Source organism: Melospiza georgiana, chromosome 3, assembly GCF_028018845.1.
Source record: "Melospiza georgiana isolate bMelGeo1 chromosome 3, bMelGeo1.pri, whole genome shotgun sequence".
NCBI lineage: Eukaryota > Metazoa > Chordata > Aves > Passeriformes > Passerellidae > Melospiza > Melospiza georgiana.
Window position 1 is genome coordinate 30,983,140 of NC_080432.1, and position 23,801 is coordinate 31,006,940.

The 23,801-nt window shown below is 39.9% G+C and overlaps 1 protein-coding gene across 4 annotated transcripts in view; it reads left to right on the forward strand.

The window, feature by feature from the left end:
• Nucleotides 1–22,407, forward strand: part of SUSD4 (sushi domain containing 4) — a 78,841-nt gene extending 56,434 nt beyond the window's left edge. For 3 of the 4 annotated variants that reach the window (XM_058019758.1, XM_058019756.1, XM_058019755.1), the window contains exons 4-9: nt 3,023–3,202; nt 6,508–6,696; nt 18,583–18,774; nt 19,270–19,414; nt 20,634–21,040; nt 22,212–22,407. In XM_058019758.1, the coding sequence (XP_057875741.1) occupies nt 3,023–3,202; nt 6,508–6,696; nt 18,583–18,774; nt 19,270–19,414; nt 20,634–21,040; nt 22,212–22,240 (1,142 nt within the window). In that variant the 3' untranslated portion in view covers nt 22,241–22,407. The remainder of the gene's footprint in view (nt 1–3,022; nt 3,203–6,507; nt 6,697–18,582; nt 18,775–19,269; nt 19,415–20,633; nt 21,041–22,211) is intronic. The other variant, XM_058019759.1, reaches the window with a different exon arrangement.
• The last annotated feature ends 1,394 nt before the right edge of the window (nt 22,408–23,801 follow it).

The following is a 23,801-nucleotide window of genomic DNA, read 5'->3' on the forward strand; positions in this document are numbered from 1 at the left end:
GATGTGGCTATCTCCATGCTGTCTAGGTCATGCCTTCCTTCTCAGTTGCAATTGTGGTCCCAGTGCTCTTGGGAGGAGGTAGGGTGATCTTTCTTCCCCATGGGGTGGAAAGAACAGTTCTGAGAAGTTCTGCATGGTTTGCACCTGAGCAAAATACTCTAACTATATTGTTTAATGAATTTTATTCTTCAGACCAATCTTCTGTGATGGGAGACACTCTTGGTTTGCTAAAGCCAAGAGTTCCTAATGTACAAATCTTCATGAAAGTTAGGGCAAGGTGAGCTCTTGTCCCTGTCAGGCTGTTAGGCCTGTTGGCTCTACCCCACCTCTTTCTGCTCCTGCAAGATAAGAAATGTGTCCTTTTGGCTGGCCTATTTAAATACTCACACAGTAGATTTAAGCAGATGATGTAAAACTGCCGGAAAAGAGTGTAAGTCATAGTCTTTGCTGCTCGATGCTGGTTAAAGACCATATATTCCCTTAAATGGTTTAGCATCTTCCACGGATTTGCTGAGAAGGACTTAGAATAAAGTACTTTATTTTTTAGGACAGGACATTTTAAAATTCAGTCACTTCCTTCTAGCTTTTCCAAGCAGATTTTGTGCTAGCTAATCCAGTTGTTCGTGGGAGATGGCTACTGCAGCTTATGCCTCAGTGCTAAATATGAATTCAACCAGTGGGAAAGCATTTGCTTGCAAGGCATCAGGAAAAAGAGCTGTAATATTGTGGTCCATTGGTCTGGTGTTTAGCTGGGGCTTGTAATAAGCCTGTTATCAAAGTCAGCCAGGATGTGGAAGGTGAAGGACAGTGCAGTGAGCAACTTATCTCTGTTCTCTGCCAACATCTACCCGGTTAAAGTGATCTCATCTACAGCTGTTCCTTGGAATAATAGGGATGGAGTTGCTATGATAGATCATTGTTACAGAATCCATTTCCTCCACTTTGAAAGGGAAATCTCATGTTTTACTGTGCTGTGTGTACACACACCATCTTTATTTGTATAGCAACAGAAAGACATTGTAGAAAGAGAGGGAGCTGTTCACTGACGTTATCTTCTGGCATCCATCTCCAGTCTCCTACTGCGTGGCTGCCAAGCAGGTACTCCATCTATTTCATCCCATCCTTGTGGGGTGCCCAGGACAGCCTCTTCATGACAGCATTTATGGCTTAGCGCAAGGCATTTCTTCTGAGGCATCCTCTGCTGTCTTCTCTGCTGATTAACTTTATAGTGAGAGAGAAAACTGTTCAATCTTTGAAAGTAATGTGTGCACCCTCAGCAGTGTATTTTACAACCTCTAGTTAGGGCATGGATCCTCCCAGACTTGTGCATTTATAAATAAATAAATTCTAAGAAAACTTCTTGCTGCAGTTTCTCACCCTGCCTGGCAAGCTGCCAACCCTTCCTGCTACCAGCAGCAGGAGGCACCTATAGCAGCTGCTAAAAAGTAATAAGAGAAGTGGAAGAATTGTTAACTAATAATGTGCTCAGGCCGCATACCAAAAAATTAGCTAAGTACAATGAGTTTTAGAAACATCCTTGTGATGCGAAGGTGCAAAGTATGTTTTAACTGGGAGAGGAACACTCCTCCTTCAAGTTAGTAAAATACAGTGATGGAATCTCAGTTTGCCTAACTAAATAAAAACATTATCAAATACATTTGCTCTTAGTAGTTTGTGAGTCTTCTGCTAAATGACAGTTTATCTTCCTTCTACTTGTGTTTTGAAACAAACAAGCTGTCACTATCACTTTGCTTAGTGCATTCTAACAATTAGGTACTAAATACAGATTTAGCTTTGCCTCTTCCTCTTTAGCAAGAAATACCCATGAAAATGGCAGAAACTTTCTCTTCTATGCAAGTCTCAAGGGACTTTTTTTCCTTAATAAATACAGTATTCCTAAATTAATATAATTGTCTCTCATGGTAGAGATGCTGGGGGAATAAAACAGAGTAACACAGGCTTATAACATTTTTCTGTCTTTTTTGTGTTTGATATACTTCTTGGGTTTTGATGCCTGGAAACTTTTATTACCATCTCTGTCATGGATTGACTGCTGGCAGACAAAAATTTTCTCCCAATATTTAATCTTTCCCTGTCTTCTGTTTCATCTCGTTTCATCTCACTTTGCCTTTGTGATGAGGATGAACTTTGAGTCACCCAGATTATTCCCTCAGACCTTCTTGGCTTTTTTCTCAATTATTCAGTATTACTAGAGGATTTTTCCCCTGGTTCCCCTTTCCACTTTGTACATCTTTAAAGTGTTCTGAGTTTCATTCTGTATTTTGATGTCTTTAGCACTAGTACCTAGAGTGAAATCTGTGACTGTTTGATGCATGTATCACAGACAGGCACTAGGGCCCATCCCTGTATATCACTTCAGGTTTGCAGTCCCTTCTTGAGAGTATTCTACAAGCACTCACGATGCTGCTTAGGACCCTAAAAATGTCCTCTAAAGGCATATGAATGCAGCCACACAAAACTATCTGGTTTAAAACATAATCAAGGAAATTAAAGTGAAGGCGTTCTCATAATGAACTCTGGAATGAAGATGGATAAACCCTTGTAAATGTACCCGATTTTCATCTGTCTGCTAAAACTGCAGCTTTTCTGTGTTCCTCATGCCATATCTGTATTTTATCTTTTCTTTTGTCTTGTCCTTAGTGCTGTTAGAGTCTGCCTTTGCATGGAACCTTGGGATAGTCAGACTTTGGAGTGTAATTGCACACATGATGAAAGGAGGACCAAAGTCAACCACAGCCTTCCTAAAAGCTCCTAATTTTGTTAGTTTTTAAAAGGCTGGGGGAACGATCCATTATTGTAGCACCTCAGCTTCTCCTACCGTGCTATAGACTTGGTAAAATGATGGTTTACTAGGGAAAAGTCACTTTTACTGAAATGCATGTATTTTCCAAACCGTTTAAGCAGAGCACTTATATTAAATGCTTACTTCTTTTTAAGAGCCTGATTACTAAACAGCTAGTTGTGTTTTTTAATTAAGTTACTATTTCTTTTTCTCATGAAGTCACAGATTGCCTTGTTCCACATGTTGAAGATGCAGATGTTCATAACAAGACATACAGGACTGGCGATAAGTTAATAATCAGCTGTCATGAAGGATTCCAGATCCGTTACCCTGACTTAGACAACATGGTTTCCATATGCCAAGATGATGGAACATGGGATAATCTACCCATATGTCAAGGTTTAGTACTCCAGCATGTCCCATTTTATAGCTCATACATCTTGTCATAGTTTGCCAATATTTTTTCCTACAGTTGTAAGAATTTAAGTGATCTGATAAGCTCCACAGTGCAGTGTTTGAGTAGTGCTGCTGCTAAGATTTTTTGATTTCTCTTCCCCTTTGCTCTCTGCAGGAAAGATGTCGCTCCCTGACCATTCCCATGCTTATAATACTACTTTAAATACTGCTTTTTTGTTTGCAAATCTCAAATCTGACACAGATACACTGCATCAAAAAGTAAAAAACAATCAAGATAATCAGTCAGAAGTTCTGATGGGTGTCTTGCATTTTTTCACCAATTAATTTGTGTAAATATTTAAGCTTCTAACTGCACTTTATGTTCCTTTACCTTGTGTAGAAGGCAAGAGTAGAGGAGAGAAACTGGTACCTGTTCTCCTGTCAAGAGTTTTCAGCAGAGCTGTTGATTAGATTCACAGTCCATTAAACCTTTATGTATTGACTGAAAATTCAGCGTGTGCACAGGGATGATTTTGACCAGAAAAGCCATTAGCCGTAGAACTAGAAATATCAACAGCATGGAATCCCAGCTCAACTTAGACTGTGAGAAATGGCTGGGGGTAAGCCAGCTTTATTCAGTAACTCTGGGCTCCCTTTCCCTTCCTATTTCTAATAAGCATATCTGAGTACCACTGATTCTGTTTTAAGCAAGTCACGTCTTGGTAACAAGCTTGGCCCACTGAACTGAGGAGCAGAATGGGTTAGTCCCAACTTTCTTCAAAGCCATCTGTCCTCTCATAGAGCTAACACTTCTCTGTAGGCGCTTAATTTTACTGTCACACCAATTTGCAGAGTCAGGGCAGGCAGGCAGGTGAGCTGGGACATTTCTCAGGAGCAGTAGCACATCAGACTGTCGCCCAAGATCCTGCCCTCCATTGGGGCAGAAACTTAGACATATTACCAGGCTAGGTCACCATTTTAGATCCATTTTAGGGGAGATTTTGCAAAACCGTAGCAAAGCAGGCGCCAGTTTTGGGGTGTCTTATCAGCGATAGCATCACATGTGGCAGTATGAAGTGTACAGCCCCTTTCTGTGGGGGTGCACCTCACATCTAACTTAAGTAGATTAAAATTTTTGCAGCAGGGGGAGATGAATGCTTAACAGATTGATTTGCAGATGCTGTATTTGCCAAAGATCCAGGGGCAAACTTTTTGACAGGTAAGATTTACTGAGTTAGTAGCAGTACCCCAAATACCCCTTGGCTTGTTACTTCTGTTGCTGTGTTTATACTGTGAAACACAATCAATTACTCCTACTTAATAGTCAATATTAACTGCTTTTCAAAACAAAAGCAGTGCTAATAAAAGTTAAGAAATCAATTTCACAAGACCCATCTGCTGTGATTACCGGGTAGGCAGAGAACAGGCAATTCAGATTCAAGACCCTGCCATATTTTGCCAAATGTCATAAAGTTACTGCGCAGAATTCCAGAATTTTCTTTTTGACATGTCAGGCACTGGTAAGATCAAAATAACTTGTCTTCTTGCTCTAGGTAGGCTGTCAGTTACATTTCTATGGCCCTTTCATTACAGAAGGCAGGGGAGTCTTATGACACTAAGATGCCTTTTTTCCTTGCCAGAGCAGCGGGGAAGGATTGTGGAGTATATAAGAATCTAACCTCTATTTTTGCCATGAGATAATAATATTAATTACTGGTCTGGATGATGTTACTTAGCAAAATAATGTCAAAATGGAGTTTTGCAAGCAGTGTTTGAAGACCTAGGAATTTTCACAAATGCTTGGCTGTCATACAAATTCAAATAAATCTCTGTCCTGCATGACCAGGAACATAATGAGCATTAAAATTCTGAGCCAGCAGGACCAAATTTTCCTTGATACAGTACAGAGAAGGGTAAGCTTGGTCTTGCTTGGGCAGTCTGTGCTCTTTCTGTCCCACTGGGGGCTGCTTATGTCGTCCTGCTCGATGTGCTGCTCAGTTTGCAGGAATGAGTGTGGTGTATGGGGGGCATTCTTGATCAGGGTAGAAGTAGCAGCCAGCAGATAGGATGCTTGAAGCTTTATTTGAGAGGGACATAACCAGCTGCTTCAACAGCTATTGAAATTGTTGCTCTGGTGGTACAGCATGCTGCAAAAAGCTTTCAAGCTTTTTCTTTTATTTTCTTTTGGTTTTGTTCCTCTCCCTCAAAAGACTGTTGCAAGGAAATGGCTGCTTGAAATGCTGCTTAGGCTTTTTGTTTTAAATTCCAGTACCTTACAAGCAGTTCTCAGACTGATTTTTGTTTCCTCCTCTAGCTTAAAATTACAAGAGTCCTATGAACATCCTTCACAAATTCCTAGTAGTGACAAGATACCCATTTATAGACAGCCATAATGCAGCTTCCATTAGTCACATAATTCTAAAATATTATTTGTCATTCCATGATTACTAGTTATCTTTTCTCCACATTATTGCAAATTAAAAAATCAAACAGTGTCAAGCATTACCCAGAGGGTCATTTCTAGGGTCATGAGGAATGACATGTTATAAAGACATGCTATCTGTTAAATTCACTGCTCTTTGTTGCCCCAAATTTTGGTTGGTGACCATTTAACTGTCGCTGCTCAGTACCAGCCATGGTACAAATCCCTCAGGAGTAATTCCAGAAGTAGCACTGGAACATAGTATCTGATTCTGACTACATTTACAATTTATGATGATAACAGATACCTTAAATTTTTGATAACCTAGTCTAAGACCTCGCTCAATATTTATCATTGGACTGGTCCTAGGAAGTCATGTCCCTTTAGACTTTCTCAATTCATGACTAGAATTTCAAAGTCATGAATTCTGCCTGCAAATCTTCTACAGTTGCGTACACTTTGTTACAGAAGCAGTTTTAATATGTAAGAGGGTTTACATACCTGTCATTTTTTAGGAGGAGGAATAAAACTCACCATTTTTATAAATGGAAATCTTTATTTATTAAAGATTCTACCTCAAAAAGAGATTGCCATCTGCTGAAATGGTAAATGTTTGTTAAACAAAATACTGTCGGTTTCGGAAAACCTTTCCTGGATTTGTTGGGAGTGAAGCCCACGCTAGCAAAGCGTGTGGGCTAAACAACAAAATGGTTTGAAACAGGATAATGAGGCAGATCTATCTGAGGGAGATCATGCAGACATGCCATTCATAGTGGAGAGGATGAAAAATCACACTCCTCAATTTAGATACAGTGACTGAGATGTGTGAAGATGACTGAGATAAGCACTTGATAATAAAAGAAACCTCCCTCTTCTTAATTTGCAGGTTGCCTGAGGCCGTTGGTTCTTCCTCATAGTTACATTAACATTTCTGAGTTCGGGGCCTCCTTCCCCGTAGGAACAGTGGTGTATTATCAGTGCTTTCCTGGATATAAATTAGATGGGGCAGAGATCCTTGAGTGCATGTATAACCTTATCTGGTCAGATAGCCCACCTAGGTGCCTTGATGTGGAAGGTAAATGCCTTACTGTTTGTTTCTCTTTCTGGTTTGCGAGACCTGCATGCTCTCTGTGGTTTTAACTCAGGGCTGTAGCCACGGTTCCATTCTCAGTGATATTCCCACTGGGTGTGCAGAGCCTTTGTGGGTTCTGATGTGTTCCTGCTGTGCTTCACTGCACCCTCAACTCGTGGTGTTCCCAAGTAGTGTTTGCTCTCACAGTGTCCCAATGCAAGAGGGAAAGCTCCTAATGATTGCTTTGCCTTTAAAATGAAAACTCTCTGCATCCTTTCTGATTAAAACACTGAGGAAGTTACATAACTCACCTTCCTGTCAGAGGTCCTACACAGATGGTCAGAGCTCCTACACATATGGATAGATTTCCATGATCAGCTAAAATATACGCCACAGAAATCCTTGGTTTGGGCTGTGCCAGCTGCAGTCATTACTCATCGCCACATGGTGCTGCACACTTGGGTATTCGCTGTCTCCCCTACCTTAAAGAAGGATTGACAACTGAAAAACAACTGAGCTAGTTTATTGATGAGGAGCATAAAAACCATTCATTGTGAAGCAGCTGGATCCTACCGAGCCAAAAGGCTCTGTGACTAGAGCTGGGATGGAGGGTGTTGTAGTGGATTTATCTTTGCAACCCAGACATCTAAAACAGTGATACTTGATGGATTGTTGCATGCATTGCCAAAACTGCATAAACTACCCTCCTCCATCTTCACATCGTGAATGAAGCATCCTAGGAAGTCTTGAGAGTCCAAATACATCCTCTGCATTTCATTCCCTTAAAAAAACCACATTTTGTTCTATTTCAAGCCTGTAAGGAAGCTCTCTATATGTAGAAATTAGCTAAAAGCAATTATAGGAATTCATATGTGATGCTTACGTCATTGAACTAAATGCTAAGTATTCTGGAAGTGCAAAAATTTGCCAAAAGCATCAACAAAGTGACAAACTGCACAAAAATAATTTAATTATCCTTATTTTTAGCTGACAATTCAAGTTCTAAAATTCAAAAATGCTTTTGCAATTTTGGAATGACAAAACAAGATGATTTTTTTTGTTGTTTATTTAGCTTACCATGAAAGATTAATCCTCAATCAGCTGTATGTAAGCCGTTTTTGGAAGGTTTGTTTGTTGTTGTTTATAGCATGGAAAACACATTAAAAAATCAGAAGGGCCCTGTTAGGCTTAATCCAAACAATATAACTGATAACTGAGAAAAATTACGGTTCTTCAGTTAGAAAGATAAGAGCATGAAACTCAAGTATGTGAAGCAGGAAAAACTGTCTTACTGTTACTTAACACAGGTGAGCATCCCAGCTGCTATCAAAATACCCAAGAAAACTCATGTGCTCATTGTTTCTTGCTTGTATGATGAAATCATAGAGAGGCTCTTTTTCTTGATAATTTAAAACATGAGGTAGGAACTCCTGCCCTGTGTCAAAAATTATAATCCCCCCTCAACTACGATCATCTGTGATGGGGGGATCGGTGTGTGCTAAGGCCATTTGGAAAGCCTCCTGAGTTCTGATTTCGATTCAGCCTCCCTTTGAATCACTTTCTTCCTGCGCTCTTTAAATGCCAAAACTTCCCATGGTGGTTTCATGTAGGCATCCCATCAGTGCATTCATTCAGTGAACCACAGGAGAACAAATCGGGAGCACAACACTTGCAAGAGCTGGTTCTACTCAGCTTTGGGGGAGAAGAGAGCTTCCGGCAGCACTGAAAGGTCACTCCTGACAGCTCCCCTTGTGAACTCTGCTGTAGGGCTGCTTCAGCAGGTGTGCAGTGATCCAAAATGAATCCAGACAGGGTAAATCAACTCGAGATGCCCTTGTTTGAAAGTGCTTGTTCAAGAGATTTATGCAAGGAGTGCCAGTCTCCAGGAATCTTGTTACAATCCACTACTCTTAATTTTGTCTCTGGACAAAATTCCTTTCCTGCATATTTTTTTATTCTCCACCTTGCATTCCTGTGTCAAGCTAATTTTTCAGTGTTCCTTTTATGTGTGCAGTGTAATCTGGCCAAGCAGTACTTTTCACAGAGGAAATCTGCAAATAACAAATTTATTCCATTTCTTTCTTTCCATGTTCAGTTTAAAAGGTATTGTAATGATCTTTCCTGCTCAGTATTTTAATATGGTAATGATTAAAAACAGATGACTGCTGGGAAGCTACATCAAACCTTTTGAGAACTTTTATTTTCCTATAAACAATGCTGCTTACAGCTTCCTCATTTAGATGTATGTTCTTGTTGAAACCTCCACAGAAGGGATTTCCTAAATTTGTGTGTAGTCACAAAAATACTATGCATCAATCTGGTGAATTTTTTTCCTCTTTGTTAAGGCAAATAAATTCTGAAAGAAGGGTTTGTAGCTCTACTTAAACAGAAGATCACACCAGAGACCATGCAGCTCTTATTGCACATCAGACTTTCTAATGATTCTTAGCTTTACTCTCAATATTGGTAAGCACAGAGCTCCCACCAGCTTGGGTGAGACATTAATTTTTGCTGTTAGTGAAGGAAGTTTTTGTTTCTGATAAGTGTATTCAGTGCTGCTCTAGTCAGAGCAGAGCATAGAGACTGTGTCACCTGGCACTGAAGTGCAGCCAACAGTGCAGAGCTGAGCAGCCACTGCTCAGAAACAGCCGCTTGCAGCTGGCCAAGGCAGTGGTTATGGCTCTGGCAAAAAAGGATGCCTCTAGCTCAGATTGCCAAGTGCTTACTGGTATGAGATCCTCTTCTTAAATGCTGGTACCTTTGCCAGATTTAAAACATTTGGATTGACTTTTGAGTGTCAGCCTCAAGCTGAATAATTTGGGTGGCTTCAGTTGAAATGGTTGAGCAATATCAGATGAGGTCAGTGAAGGAAACGGTGTTATTTTAGCAGTTCTAGAAAATTTTGCAGTCATTTAGAGGATCAAATGAATCATCACACTGAACTTTCTTATTCTTTAACTTTCTTAATTTTCTTTTTTTCTAGTAGAATTCCACAATTACGCAGAAACTTTTTAAACCTTCTTCTATACTGAAACTCAAGAGACACTTCCAAGAAAACTGAAGGAAAATGGGCTTTGGGTTTTTTAATATGATTTTTTAATTACTAGTTTGGGGTTAATTATCCATCTGTAGAAACTGGTGTAAGTTGGTGATTCCCTTCTGTAAAATCTGGTTTGCAAAATATGGGTGCAGAATTAATGAGTGAAGGATACCACATGGGGTATAAATATTAATTGTAAAATAAATCAAACAGCTTTCAAAAACATCAGAGGAGAACAAACACTTGAAAACATACCTGTATGGAACTCTGAGAAATGAAACATTTAAAACCAGGAAATCTTTATGATATGGTACTTTTAAGTGAATTAAGATACTACACAGTATTTTGAGGGGAAAAAAAACCAACAAAAAAACAAAAAACCAAAAAACAAAACAAAACAAAAAAACCCAAACAAAAAAAAAAAAAAAAACAAAACCAAAAAACACCAAAACCTGGGCTATAAGTACTTTACAGATAAAGAGAGGCAGGGCTGGGAGAATTTGATTGCAGTGCCAGAAAGTTAAGCAGTTGTATGGATAGTGTCATTGGCAATTTCCAGCTTTGTATTTAAGAGTAAAAAGGAAAACAGGTTGATTCAATTCGCAAACAATAGACATGTTCCTGTTACCTAGAATGTCTTGTTTCAGCATCATCCCAGCTGAACAGAAAAGCTGGTCTTGCAAGAAATCAAATATATTGCAATATCAAAACTTCATTCTCTTTGTGAGACCACCAGATTCTCTAGCGGAGGTTAAATTTGAAAGAATGTAAAACAGAAAATTTCAATTATTTGTAGGTAGATTTGAAATTAAAATGCAACAAACATGAGTAATAGTCTTCAAAGGGGAGATTCATTAAACAGAAGAGAGTAAAAACACAGAAAAAACCTGAAGGTATTTCTCAATTTTGGAATATAAAACCACCTCATTGTGAGGGTAAATGAAAAGATACAAAGCTAAGCAGCCATAAAGGACAGGTACTGACAGGATTCTGAAAATTATGGAAACTGTGGAAGAAATGTAGGAGAAGGAAGGAATTTAAAAATTTTATGACAAAGCCAGAAGTGCAAGGGAACCCAACCCCCCCTTACTTGGGCACCAGGAGATTTCTGGAGAATAAAAAAGGGTTAGCCAGATGAAAATCCAAACCAATAAAATACGCTGCAGAGGAAAAAAATACTCTGGAAAGACAGGTAAGAATGCAGAACAGAGCTTTAAAATTTTTCTTCTTATAAGCCTGGGGATAGACAGTCATAGAGAGGGGCTGATAGTTCTGACTTAGAACCTAGAAAGTAAAGGGTATAAGAGAAGAGGGTGGTATTAGAGATGAAGTGCCATAGCCTTGTAGTAGTTAAAAACCAAATAGTTGAAACTTTGTTACCAGCTATGTGCAGGACACTTTGAAGGAAAGCTTCACAGATCCACATTCTTCCATAACAATTCCTAATGCTATGAACAGTGATTGACACTGAGCTATCTATCTGATAAACTAGGCACTTAAAACTCTTTTAAATTCTTGAAGGAACATCGAGCAACAGTCCGAGAAAAAGGGATAGCAGTCAGCCTGTTATCAGTTATGTTCAGGAGACAGGGGAAGTAAGCAATCCTAAGCCTCAGACGTTACACATTGGTACAAATGGATTTCTCTCTGTGTTTCTCTGCTGACTTTGAGAAGGCTTTAGATAAATTCCAACTTGACAGACTGACATGTATCCTCAGGGATGATAATGTTGATGCAGCACATCTCCAACAGACAGAAGTCCTGTGGAGGGAGCAGAGGGCAGCAATACAAGCAAGCTATGAAATACTGTGGTATTGAGCAATTAAGTGAGGTAGATACCAGGATTCTGTTTTAGGTTTGCAACCACTCATCTGGCAGGCAGGAGGAAGAATAAATTAAATTGCGCTCAACTGCCGAAGAGGTCATCCAGGTTAACTGAGTTAATGTTAACTTACGACAGACACATTGATAACCTGGTTTTTAATAGCTCTGACTACAGTGGTATTTCACTGCCTACAGCAAAATGTGTGACTCAGAAACTACAACCAGCAGTAAATGCTCAAATAGCGGCAGACAACCATATATCTAAGGACCTTTACTAGGGCAACACCTTTATGTCAGTAACACCTCTAGCCTGATACCCAAAGGACTAAATAGGCTGACAGTGTCTTACCCTGGGGGTGCCTGTTGTGAAAAGCAAGTGTGATGAAGGTGTTAGGGTATATTTTTCTTTAGAAAAAGTCATTCAGTAATTCTGCTTGTTTCTGCACTGAAATTTCTGGTGGTGAATTTTTTCCTCTTTGTTAAGGCAAATAAATTCTGAAAGAAGGGTTTGTAGCTCCATTTAAACAGAAGATCACACCAGAGACCATGCAGCTCCTATTGCACATCAGATCTTCTAATGATTCTTAGCTTTACTCTCAATATTGGTAAGCACAGAGCTCCCACCAGCCTGGGTGAGACATTAATTTTTGCTGTTAGATTGATTCATTGATCAGTTGATTCATTCATCACCCAGGAGTGCAGAAATTATATGCATTCATGTATGAGTGTGGAAGATGAACACTTTAACCTGGAGTATCTGGATTTTTGTGCTGTTGGAAAATGCTGAACTTCATCTGTTACTCTTCAGCTTACCCAGCTGAAGAGAAGAGGTGTGGAAAAGAATTGAATTCAAAAGGAGCACAGAGACATGGAATGCTAGACAGAGAAGTCTAGCAGAAGGTATTCTCCTAAATAGTCATCCAATTTTGTAACTCCGGCAGCTATATTGCTAAGTGAAACATGAAGAAAAATAGTCCAAACCCAAGACAGAATGGATACATAACAAAATGGGCTTTTTGCAGCTCTTGTTGTGAGAGATGGAGGGCTTAGAGAACAGGCTCCAAGTCGAAGACATTAAAGAACATAAATAGCATTATATTCCTAAGTGACTGCTCCTTTATTGTATTGCAGAAATCTTTGATTTCTGGGGCTGGGCCTTTCTCCACTGTTCATAGTTTTTCAAGAAAGCAACAGAATAACATGTAATTTGTTTCTTTCATGTTTTTGGTGTTGCTTGTTGCACAGGACTTCCACAGTAAATCATTGTTGCACACCTGCTCTATCACCTCTGCACCTTTCAGAAACTTCTTAGCATTTCCAGAATCAGCCAGACATCCCAATTTGTTCATGGAGCCATAATTTCTGCCTTGAGTTCCATATTAACTGCCAGATGCATGTAGTGTTTTATCCATAGTGCTTTAAATATACTGTGGATTAGGTGGGGGAAAGCAGACGAAAATTCTTCCTGAGGGTTACTTTATGATATTCATCTTTAACTGACAAGGCTGCTTGGAAGGGAAAATAACACATTGCCTACCTTGAAATGAAACATCTCTGCGCTTTATGGACATGTTCATTAAATTTGGCCACATGATGCACTCACAGAACATCTTCCACAAATGGAGGGAACTGTAGCTACGGACTCTGTGCAGCAGGAAGTCTACTCACTTGTTCATTTCCAGAGATAAAACCCAGTATTTAAAGGGTAGCACTTTCACCAATCAGTGTGGGCAGGCACTTGGGAACTGAACATAACAGAAACCAACACTCCTCCATGCCTTCCTGGTCTTGTAAGATGATTTGTGAAATTACAGTGCTAAGATCATCTGCTGGTTTTCCTTGTCCCTCTTTTTTTTTTCCTTGTAGCTCTCCATTGGGAATGGGACCTTGTTCTTTTTCCTTCCTTATGTGGTATAGCTTGATTTCCTCAGTCTTCAGCTAAGCCCTGGATTACAGCTTGTCTATTCCAGCATTCCTTGTCTCCATCAGTCCCTGATGACGGGTGTAGGTAACCCCACACAAAGTCAAGGGATTCTCGCTTATAACAGAGAAGAAAAAGCTGTTCAAAAAAGAGGGATTAAAGTAACACAAAAACCTTCTGATACATCCAGTTTTCAGTGAGCACTGGCTTTTTCAGACATTCCTAACAGGAGCCTTTGTCTGCCTGGTTTTCTTAGCCAGCTTCCTGACTGCTCTCTCTTTCCTCTCTACCTCCATTATACTTCTAAGCACTTTGACCTCTTGTAGTCCTCAGGTTATTCTGGGATGCCTGTCAAATACCCAAGCCTTGATTTATTTTTGAGTTAAGTCCTTCCTGCGAAGTGTCTGTGTAGTACCCAGCATCTGCTTCTCAAAGTCCTGAAAAGGCCATTGCTGATCATAAAAGCATCCAGTCATGAGGGAAGGAAGAAACAAAATTGGAACAAAATTATCTGGTGTAAATGAGACCACAGTGCTCCAAGTAGTCACATGTTAATAATGAATATAAATATTTCCTTAAATATAATTGCGGGCCATTTGCTAAAAGAAGTCCTATATCTCTAGCTGCAAACTTGTCATTAATTTTTTGTGGTTTAAATGAAACGTTCTCTGTTTACATTATAATTTATAGGAAACATCACTTAGGGTATGCTTCATCATGTATTTGTTGTGAAATGCATTTGAAACTAAAGACTTCAGCATTGATATCAGTGTTTCATGGGGCACAGTTCTGGGAAGGGCCAAGTTGTTGAGGTTGAGTGTGAATTTGGCATAATGCTCCTGTAGGAGCTCAACTGACTGGTACTGCAATACCTGCAGTGTAATTTGCAGTTCCAGGAAGGAAGTGTGTATGATAAGTGTTTGTAAAATACCATCTGTTTCCATTTTGGAATCAGCTAACATTAAATTATTATTAAAATATGTTTGAAATTAGTTTTATATTGTTTCATGAAATTCTCATTAAGATGGTATTTGTCAAAGCTAGACCAGAGAAGCAGCTTTTCTTTAAAAAACTTGATTATTCAACTCATTTCATACTCTGTAAAAGGTGAGAAGTTCTTCTCACTGTGTGCACATTGAAAGGCTTACCTTACTGTCAAAGCTGCTTTAGAATTATCCCAGGGTGAATTTCTAGGGGTACAGCCAGCAGTCTGGAGCCAGGACACCTGGGTTATGTTCCTGGCTGCTTGAACATTGACTTGCTGAGTGGTTGAGAAGAAATTGCTTACCTGTTGTCTTTTCAGTAGACAACATCTAAGTCGCATTGTGAAGGTTAAGTAATCAAGAAAGGTTAAGATTGAGAATTTAGATACTATTGGCTGAGAATACAATATTATTAATAATTCTTGCTCTAGGCTTTCAATAAATAAATTCTCTGGCAACCTGAGTGTTCAAAGTTAACATCTTGCATCTTCATTACTTTACATCTTCAGTCAGGCTTAAATAGGTTTTACTTTATATATGAGTGCTCAGTTGTTTCCACCAAACTTTCTATTCTGTTATACTCTTGGTGTTGGTTTTTTTTTTTTGCTGTGGGAACAAGTAATCAGAAATGTTTTTGAAAGCATGGCATCACTTTCAAAACACAAATTCAATGGCCTCCAAGTTTGTTCCAGTACACCTGGAAGTCTCCCTTCACAAAGCCAGCAGAATTTGTTGTAGGAATGCTTCATTAGGATGTTAAGTTGATGTTCACCATCAATGAAAATGTAAACCAGTAATGCTTCCTGTTCTGCTTACATTCCTGAATAGTGTAATTTTTAAAAAGTCTCATTACGCAGCTGATCTTAGAAGGAGATGTTTTGACAGGGCTTATTTTAAAGCAACTGGATTTGCTATTTCCTTACTTTTACAAGCCTCTAAATTTCTTCTTCTAGCTTTTGATTGGATATAAGTGGTTAAGTCCAGTAGTTTTTTCTACCATCTTAATTAGAATACTGGACATTTTAATGGAAATTTTTGGTTTGCTATTTTAGAATTAAAATACATTGTTTTGTATATTTCTGTAAATTGAAATCTAAGTATAGAATAGTAAAATCCCTTTTTTAGTATTCAAAATGTAGAATTAATTTCCTCAGGCTCTGTATTTTGCAGTGCAGGTGTGATTCATTTGCTAGTAATATCTGTGGAAATGGACAGGTTTGTCAGATGAACTGGACAGGAATCCTTCTGAATATGAAAGAAAAACTTCTTAGTTGATGACTTGTTTTATTCTGAAGGTATGAAGGGTGATGACACTGAGGGAACCAAGAAACCAAGTTTATTAGCACAGTGTTCATAAAGAAGCAGGAAAAGGAACAAACATAATCTTCATCATCTATGTTCCTGTAAAAAATACGATTTTCAGATCTCACATCCCTAAGCATGTGTTTGTATGAAGGCATTATATGGAACAGGATCCCTCCTTAGGCCCCAGAAGCAGCCAGTAAAGTTTCAGGTGGGGACCTGGCCATCCTCGATGGGAAAGGTCAGACCTACTGGGGCATACACAGCTGTGCTCTCATGGAGTAAATGACTGCTTGAATTAAACATTGGTTGGGGTGCTGTAGCCAGGGAGAGCTATGTCTCTCTCTGTTCAGAGGGTATGTGATTACCACAACATACCTTTGACTTGATTTGTGAAAAGAGGCTTTGAACCTGAGTGCTACAGACTGTACATGGGGGCCAGTTTGCCCATGGAAGTGTTAAAGGGATCCTGAAACTGGTTGAACATAAAGTTCATCGGAGGTGGTGAGTGACACTCCAGGTGAGTTAGAATCCATTACTCCTGCCGTCCAGCTGACATAAGAATGAAGCACTTTTTTCAGCTGAGCCAAAAGCCCTCAGTTTCAAACCTGTTGCATTGCATCTGTTGGTTCCCAGTGTTTCATGCAGGAGCTGTTGGCAGGTATGATTCCGTAAACCTCAACTAATTTATGACTAATGCTTGACAGGACAATAAAAAATTGTTTGTAGGAGTTTCCAGGCAGCACCAATACACAAGCATTTCCCTTGAAAGATGGATGTGTCCCTGGAAGGCGTGGCACCCTTTTTAGTACTGGGGACATGTCCTACACAAAGAGTGATCCTCGTTTTGGGCATTATAAAATAGACCTCTATTTGTAAACAGACTGACAGCTCCATATCTGGGTTGTTTCCACAGTGCATAGCTTTAAATCTGCCTGGAAATGTGTCAATCCTGAGCTGACCCACATTGCTGGGATGCCAGCTTTGAGGGATTTTTCTATTCAGCAGGCTGCTTTGGCTGTCAATGACATGAAGAGGTTAGGGATGATGCAGCAGCTACATTGCTGGAGGGGAAAATTAGTTTTTCTGAGTATTGCTCTTTGTGGTCAGGTGTTTCCTACTTGCTCATTGCTAGAAGGGTTGTGGGCATCTACACATCTCTTGTACACTGCCAAAGCTTGGCAAAATTCAGTTGCAGAGGAGTTTAATTTGTTCTCTTCCTTTGTTCTCATGCTCTAAGCATAGGTAATAAAAATATACCAGGTTTCTTTATGGTAGGCCAGGATCATGGCTTTCACTGATCATTTTCTTTTTACGTACAAGAATCATTAATAGGTGCTTTCCTGCTATTTCAGTCTGACAACCTCACCTTAATCTTAAGAAAATTGTTTTCAATCTTGAGTTGACTTCCCAGTAAAGTATTCATCTTTCTTGTGGGCCCAGAGACTTTAGAAAGTGTGCAGAGCATTGAGGATGTGAATTTTCATGTGAATTACTTACTCTGATTTCAAGTTATCATTAAGCCTTGCCAGTGAAAATGCAAACAAAACTGTGTCTCTAGAGGATGGAGAATAGACATAGCTGCACATTGTAATCAGCCTCTCTTGAAGATTCATTTAATATCTTCTGTATTTTTTTATGAAATGCATTATTCATGTAACAAGCTTCACAGGGAGAAGCAGCTGAATTGTAATTTCTGAGGAGATTCTTCTTTCAAGAGATGTCATTTTCATTATTTAAATCAATGCAGCAGGTCTTGCCTGCATGGGAGAGGCATGAAGTGAAGGGAAGGGTGTGTAGATGGGGCACTGAGCCAGCCAGGAATTGCCTCTGAAGGGAAATAAAAGTAGTCATCCAGTAACTGAAGCCCTTTTGGATCAGTATGCAGTCATTTGAAACATCATTACACTTTGCAGGATTTTTTGCCCAGTGCTAGAAGCACTTAAGAATGCAGTAATCAACCAACACTTATGCCATGGAAAAGTTTTCTCTCTTGTAAAATTACTGCTTGTGAACTGCTTTCCCCACTGCTGTTTTCCAGAATACTTCCTCAGTTCTCCATGGAGTTCATCTGTCTGGGCTGTGATTCCAGGGCCTACAGGAAAAGTCCCACATGTTTATATTGCAATTCCCTCTTATTTACCTAACCCTAAGTAAACCAGTCTACTTAATTAACACAGGCTCAGCCTCTGCTATATTTAAGACCTCACTCCACCAGTGGTCCCACTGAGATCAGTTGGGCTGTTCAGAAATAACAAAACACAGATACCACTGGCAGACTTTAAGCTCAACTTAATGAAATTACAGTGATACAGACTGCACATGCGTAAGCAACACTAGGTGCTTTGCATATCTTACAGCACTGCTGATTGCAAACTTATTTTTAAAAGGAATTTAATTAATGCATATAACCATTTAATTATGTTAATGAAACAAAAAATAGCATGTTACAGCTGAATTATAAATGCTTCGTGAAGAGCATGATTCTCCTTATTTTGACTGCCTTGCTCCATCCCCATGCAGTCACCTGATGGGAATGTGTCCCCTTTTGTCTTCCTCTCACCCTCCTCTTTCCACAGCGGGTAGGAAGCTTTCCAGATCCCACTTCAGTGACCCCCTGGCCTGTGCATCCCTCCACTGGTGTGGATGGCCACCTGGCCTGCCAGGGCAGTGGCTTGGTGCCACTGAGACATACCCAGAACCACAGGGAGCTGAGAGGGAGCCCAAAGTGTATCTGCTGCATTTTGACACTCTGAAGCTGCCGAGTGGTAGACTCGGATTAATGCCTTTCTCCTCTTCCCTTTGTTTGTTTGCCCAAGTTTGTCCACTACCTCCAGTGGTGAGTCACGGAGACTACATCTGCCACCCACGGCCTTGCGAACGCTACAACCACGGGACAGTGGTGGAGTTCTACTGTGACCCTGGTTACACCCTCGCCAATGACTACAAGTACATCACTTGCCAGTACGGAGAGTGGTTCCCCTCCTACCAAGTGTACTGTGTCAAAACAGGTAAAGGACTATCCTATCCTAACAGCCCTGGCTTCTTACAGCCCCTCATTTCAGAGCAAATTTGTAGGTTGGCAATGCCTGGTGAACTTTGTCTGTTTCATGGTTAAGTGATGAGCACTGATGTTAAGATGCTGCTATTTTCGAACTCCTTTGCGAGATTTTCAAAAAGGGTAAATATAATGCATTCTCAAAATTCTGAATGGTTCTAAACCATTTTGATCATTACCTCTTCAAATGTATTTTTTAACATTTGAATATTTTATATGTATGCAAGCTAAGGTCACGATTGCATGTATAAATGACCAGTCAAGGGGAAAAAGCAAGATCCAGTCTCTGTGACAGCTTTTATGTTAAGACTGCTTTTGGTACATGGCAAAGGGTTTATTTGTGTTTTTACAAGTTACATATAAAAAATGTGCACTTCTGAGTAGTGTTGAATAAAAAATAACAATGGGAATATACAAGCACAACTCTTGTATTGTCTTTCTGTTACAGAACAAACATGGCCAAATACACAGGAGACCCTCCTGACTACATGGAAAATAGTGGCGTTTACTGCTACAAGTGTTTTATTAGTACTGCTACTGATTATTTTAGCCAGGATGTTCCAGACCAAATTTAAGACACATTTCCTTCCACGGTTTGTACCGGTTTCTTTCTTATTTTGAAGGTTGAGGGCCTTGATTCTGTTTTCACACACAGCACTCCTTTCTGGAGAAATGGAGCAGCTCATGAGCCTTGCAGATACTCTGTTCTGCTCCAAGAAGTCCGTGAACCACTAGTGTGGAAGGGCATCCCCAAAAACCTTCATGCAGCTAAGATAAAAAGCAAAGTTTGCCAGATTCATTCTGGGAGTAATTACTACTCTTCTATTGAGAGCTGCTGCCTCTGCCTGTAAAAATAGCTGACAATATTTTTAAGTACTCGTTTTCAGGTGCTGGGGGGATTATTTTTTAAACTATGTAGACATTACTTAGTAATTTAAGTTTTAAGAAAGAATTTATTTTTTCTCTATGGACAAATTTATATTAAAGATTTGCTTTACTTTCATTAGTGTTATTTTCATCATGATTCATAAACATCTCCTGCATCTTCCTTTATTTCTATAAAATACCCTGGAGATGGGAGCATTTGTCATTGATTGACATAGTGTTCTCCATGAGGAAAGCCTATAGCCTGGACTTGTCTTGCTTACTAAAATGGTTTTTAGTCCTCTCCTTTTCAGATATTTTCATGTGTTAAAGGTACCTAGGACCTCCTGCCTGGACTATACTGTGTTTAATAGGCTACTAAGCAGAAACTTTAGGGTTTAATGGACCTTCCCAATTAATAGAATTGCTTTGCTTAAAAAAGAAATCAGCTTAATACTGGTTAAAGAAGCCTCCATCCTTTGAAAGCAAGACCTGAAGGAGGCCACAAGTCTTGCCACCAAACCCTTGTCATCCAGAAGTGGTGATCTCAGCACCCATTTACTTGTGCTGTAAACACTTTTGTGCTCTAGCATACATTTTTCCAGGGGTTCAGACACTTTTGCCTGGTGAACTACATCTGTGATCTTATATCCATGACACCTACTGTGCACAGCACAGCAAATGGTGCTCCTTATCTCTTCCACATACCTGTTTACCTTCCCTTCTTGGAACTGTTCTTCCCATTACTGGTTTCATTTTTTCCGATTGTAACAGATTCCACCTGTCAACCAAAGCATAGTTTGGGAAACATTTTTGTGAATGTTAATGACCCTGTAGCTTCATTTGGGGTGACTGGAAAGTACTGTGCTTACTGGAGTTCAGCAGTTGCTCCGAGGTGCTGCTGACATGCTCCTGCTCTCTGCGATAACCTTTCTGTGTTTGACGTAGAGGCAACCAGGAGGGCTTCATGGGCGACCCCGACTTTGTGGTGGTGGATGGTGTTCCTGTCATGCTGCCTTCCTACGATGAAGCTGTCAGCAGTGGCTTGAATGCCCTGGCACCCGGATACTCAGCTGCTGCAGACCAGGGGCATATTTTGCAGACAGAAAATCAGAATCCCCCTGCTTACCCCGGTCCCAGGATTCCAGACATGCAGCCCAGTGAATTTGAGACCTGTGACAGTAGGTTGGGTTCCTCTGAACTGCTCCAAAGTTTGTACCCATCCCTGACATGCCAAACGGCAGCACTTCCCAGCTCAGATCGAACTGACGTATCCCACAGCACTGATGGGGATGCTGTATCCACAAGTCCCCGGATCGATATCACAGATGGTGAGTCTTGCATAGGTGCAATAGGTGAGTCCATGGACAGGGGACATAATTTTTTTGTAGGAATTCTACAATTCTAGGAATTCACCCAGCTGACTCACTCCTACTTTCTCCATGGTTTTGTCTACACCCTAATTTGAAACTTTTTTTAAAATCATAAAACTCCATGGTTATAGAATTTCATGTCTGCGATATGTCCTTGCTAGCTGTGGTGCATGTGGTTTGAATGCCAGGCCAGAAGGCTCCTGTCCAGACCCCTGTGTCATCAACAGGGATGTCAGCGAACACCTGTTTACAGCAGCAAAGCCAACCCTCATCTTGCCTGTGCTGATCTGTTCATCTGCTCTTCAACTCCTACGTTCACAGCTCTCTCACATACCACGGCTTTCACAGCAAATAACAGGATTTTCTCCTCAAAAAGGAAATAAATCATATTTTCATACTGGGCCAAAATTAGCAGCCTTTATTAGATGCATCACGTCTATGCATCCAGCAAAATGCTCCTTCCATCTGAGGCACATGACCCTAAAGCTATGGACACGGAAATCAGAGCATAAGGAAAACGTGCCACAGGTCCATGTGCCAGGAGGGAGCTTGCCATGTATTATCGCCCACCTTTAAATCAAACACGAGAGCATGTACTGACACAGTTTCATGGAGTTCTGGTTGGTGCTGCTCAGCATGTTAAGGAAACAGGATGGCTTTCCTTGGAGGCATTTTGAGGGAGAGGCTCATATCCCACTCTCCATTGTCATTGAGCTGTAGCCCAGTGTCTTAAATGCAGTGTGGGTGAAGATCTGGGTGGAGGAAGTCTTCTGCTTCAGAGGAGTTTGGATAGTTTTAGTGGTACCGCAAGGGGAATAGGAGACCCAGGAGGAGAGGAAGAAATTACAGGGCTGCCAGTTAAAGTCCTTTCCACCTCTGAATGCTGCTTCAGTGATTAATGTAGTAGCAAGGATGTTTGCATTTAGGTTTTTGTGGTCCTAACTTATTGGAGAAAATCTGTGTAGTTCTAGTTATCTAATTTTCATAGAGGTGTTAGAGTCCAAGTGGGTCTAGAATTGGCAATATCCCATGATTTGTTCAGATATTTACAATGTCCATTTCTGGTTTTGTAGAATTGGTAACAATTATACTTTGAAAAAGCAAAAAGGGAAATTGCAATCAGCCGTCAATGCTATTTCTTTGTTTCTCCTAGAGATTCCTTTGATGGAAGAAGACCATTAGCCTGCACTGAGTCGTGTCCTCATCACATTGTACTTTTGGGTGACATGAATCATGAGGATTCAGAGATAGAAAAGACTCTGTGGATTTGGGGAGGGTATTTTCCTACTTACCAATCTTCCACGCAATGATGTCACCAGGTTGGGTGTATGTGGTGATAACAGCATCAGCATTCCGAACAGCAGAAGTTTTATGAGTGAATCCTGGGGATTTGATGAGAGCAGATGTAGAAAAATAACTGTGGCTTTTTAGAAGTGAAACGTATATCTGCATCGCAGAAAGTCATGTGGCTCTGTAAGAAATGCTATTGGATTTTGATACTAACTGCCTCACAAAAGCATGTCAAAATATGTAAATTTGCTTATAAAGACTACTTTAAATGATCTATGGACCTCTAGTTTATGAAGAATCCTTTCAAGTTTAAAAAATATCAGTACTGAAACACACACAAAAAAAGAGGAAAGATCCTCTTTGGCTTTCCTATGATAACCAGGAAGTTTTTGATTTAGTTCTGGGGATTTTGCTTCAGACCATGTCTGCAGAAAATATGACAGAAATTATGGGATTCATATATACTTTGATGTACAATAGCAAATATATAAATATATATATATATATATATATATATATGTATATTTAAAAACTCTTAAAGAGAGAGAAAAGGAAAGACTCCCAGGTCACATAACGATCTGGAGATTTTTTTTAAAGGTAAGGCAGAATTTATATCATAGACAATATTCAAAGTAAAGTATCAATATTTGTATTTATGCAAGACTTCTGTGACTACATTGCATTTGATAAATCCTGCTGTAATATGAGAGATCTAAAAGATGTTAAAATTATGAAATACATGCTTAAGAAATGTTGAAGTGCTCTGCTTCAACCTTTCTTAAGCTTAAAAAAAAAAAAAGAAAAAAAAATATATATGAGAGTAATCTACAGTCATAGCCCAGAGCACTGCCTTGTCCCTTTACATTGTGGTAGTATTCTGAGCCGTTATTGTAGAATACTTTAAAAAAAAAATAAAGCTGAGTTTCAGTTCTTTTGACTTATCTGACTACTGTGTAGTTGGCTTTTTTTTTTCCCTTCCTCACCTCTTTCACCAGCTCGTACCTGAAGGTAGGAGGTAGCAGAACACCTGTCCTGTGGCATTTTCAGCTTTACATCCATTATCCAGCTGGAAATTGAGAGTGGTTTTGGTTAAACAGGGCACACAGAATGGGTGCAGCAGGGGCACAGCTTCTGCAGATGCAATGTGGGTTTCATTGAGGGTTTTCTCTGCTCTGCAGGCTGTGCCAGAGCATTGCTCTAAAGCCTGTATGAGGGGTTCACTCTGTGGTGTTACAGGCTATTTGTACTTTTGTCAGGAAAATTCCTGGCTGTTTCATGTACTCGCTGAAATCCAAGCTAATTTTCTTGTCTTATTTTTGGTATTGTGCAGATGAAACACCTTAAATTGGCAGTGTTTGAAGGAATTAACACTGTGTGTTAATGACAGAGATTGCCATCATGTGGGCTAATGCTGACCAAAGGTGAAAATATAACTGAATTCTGATTTTATGTA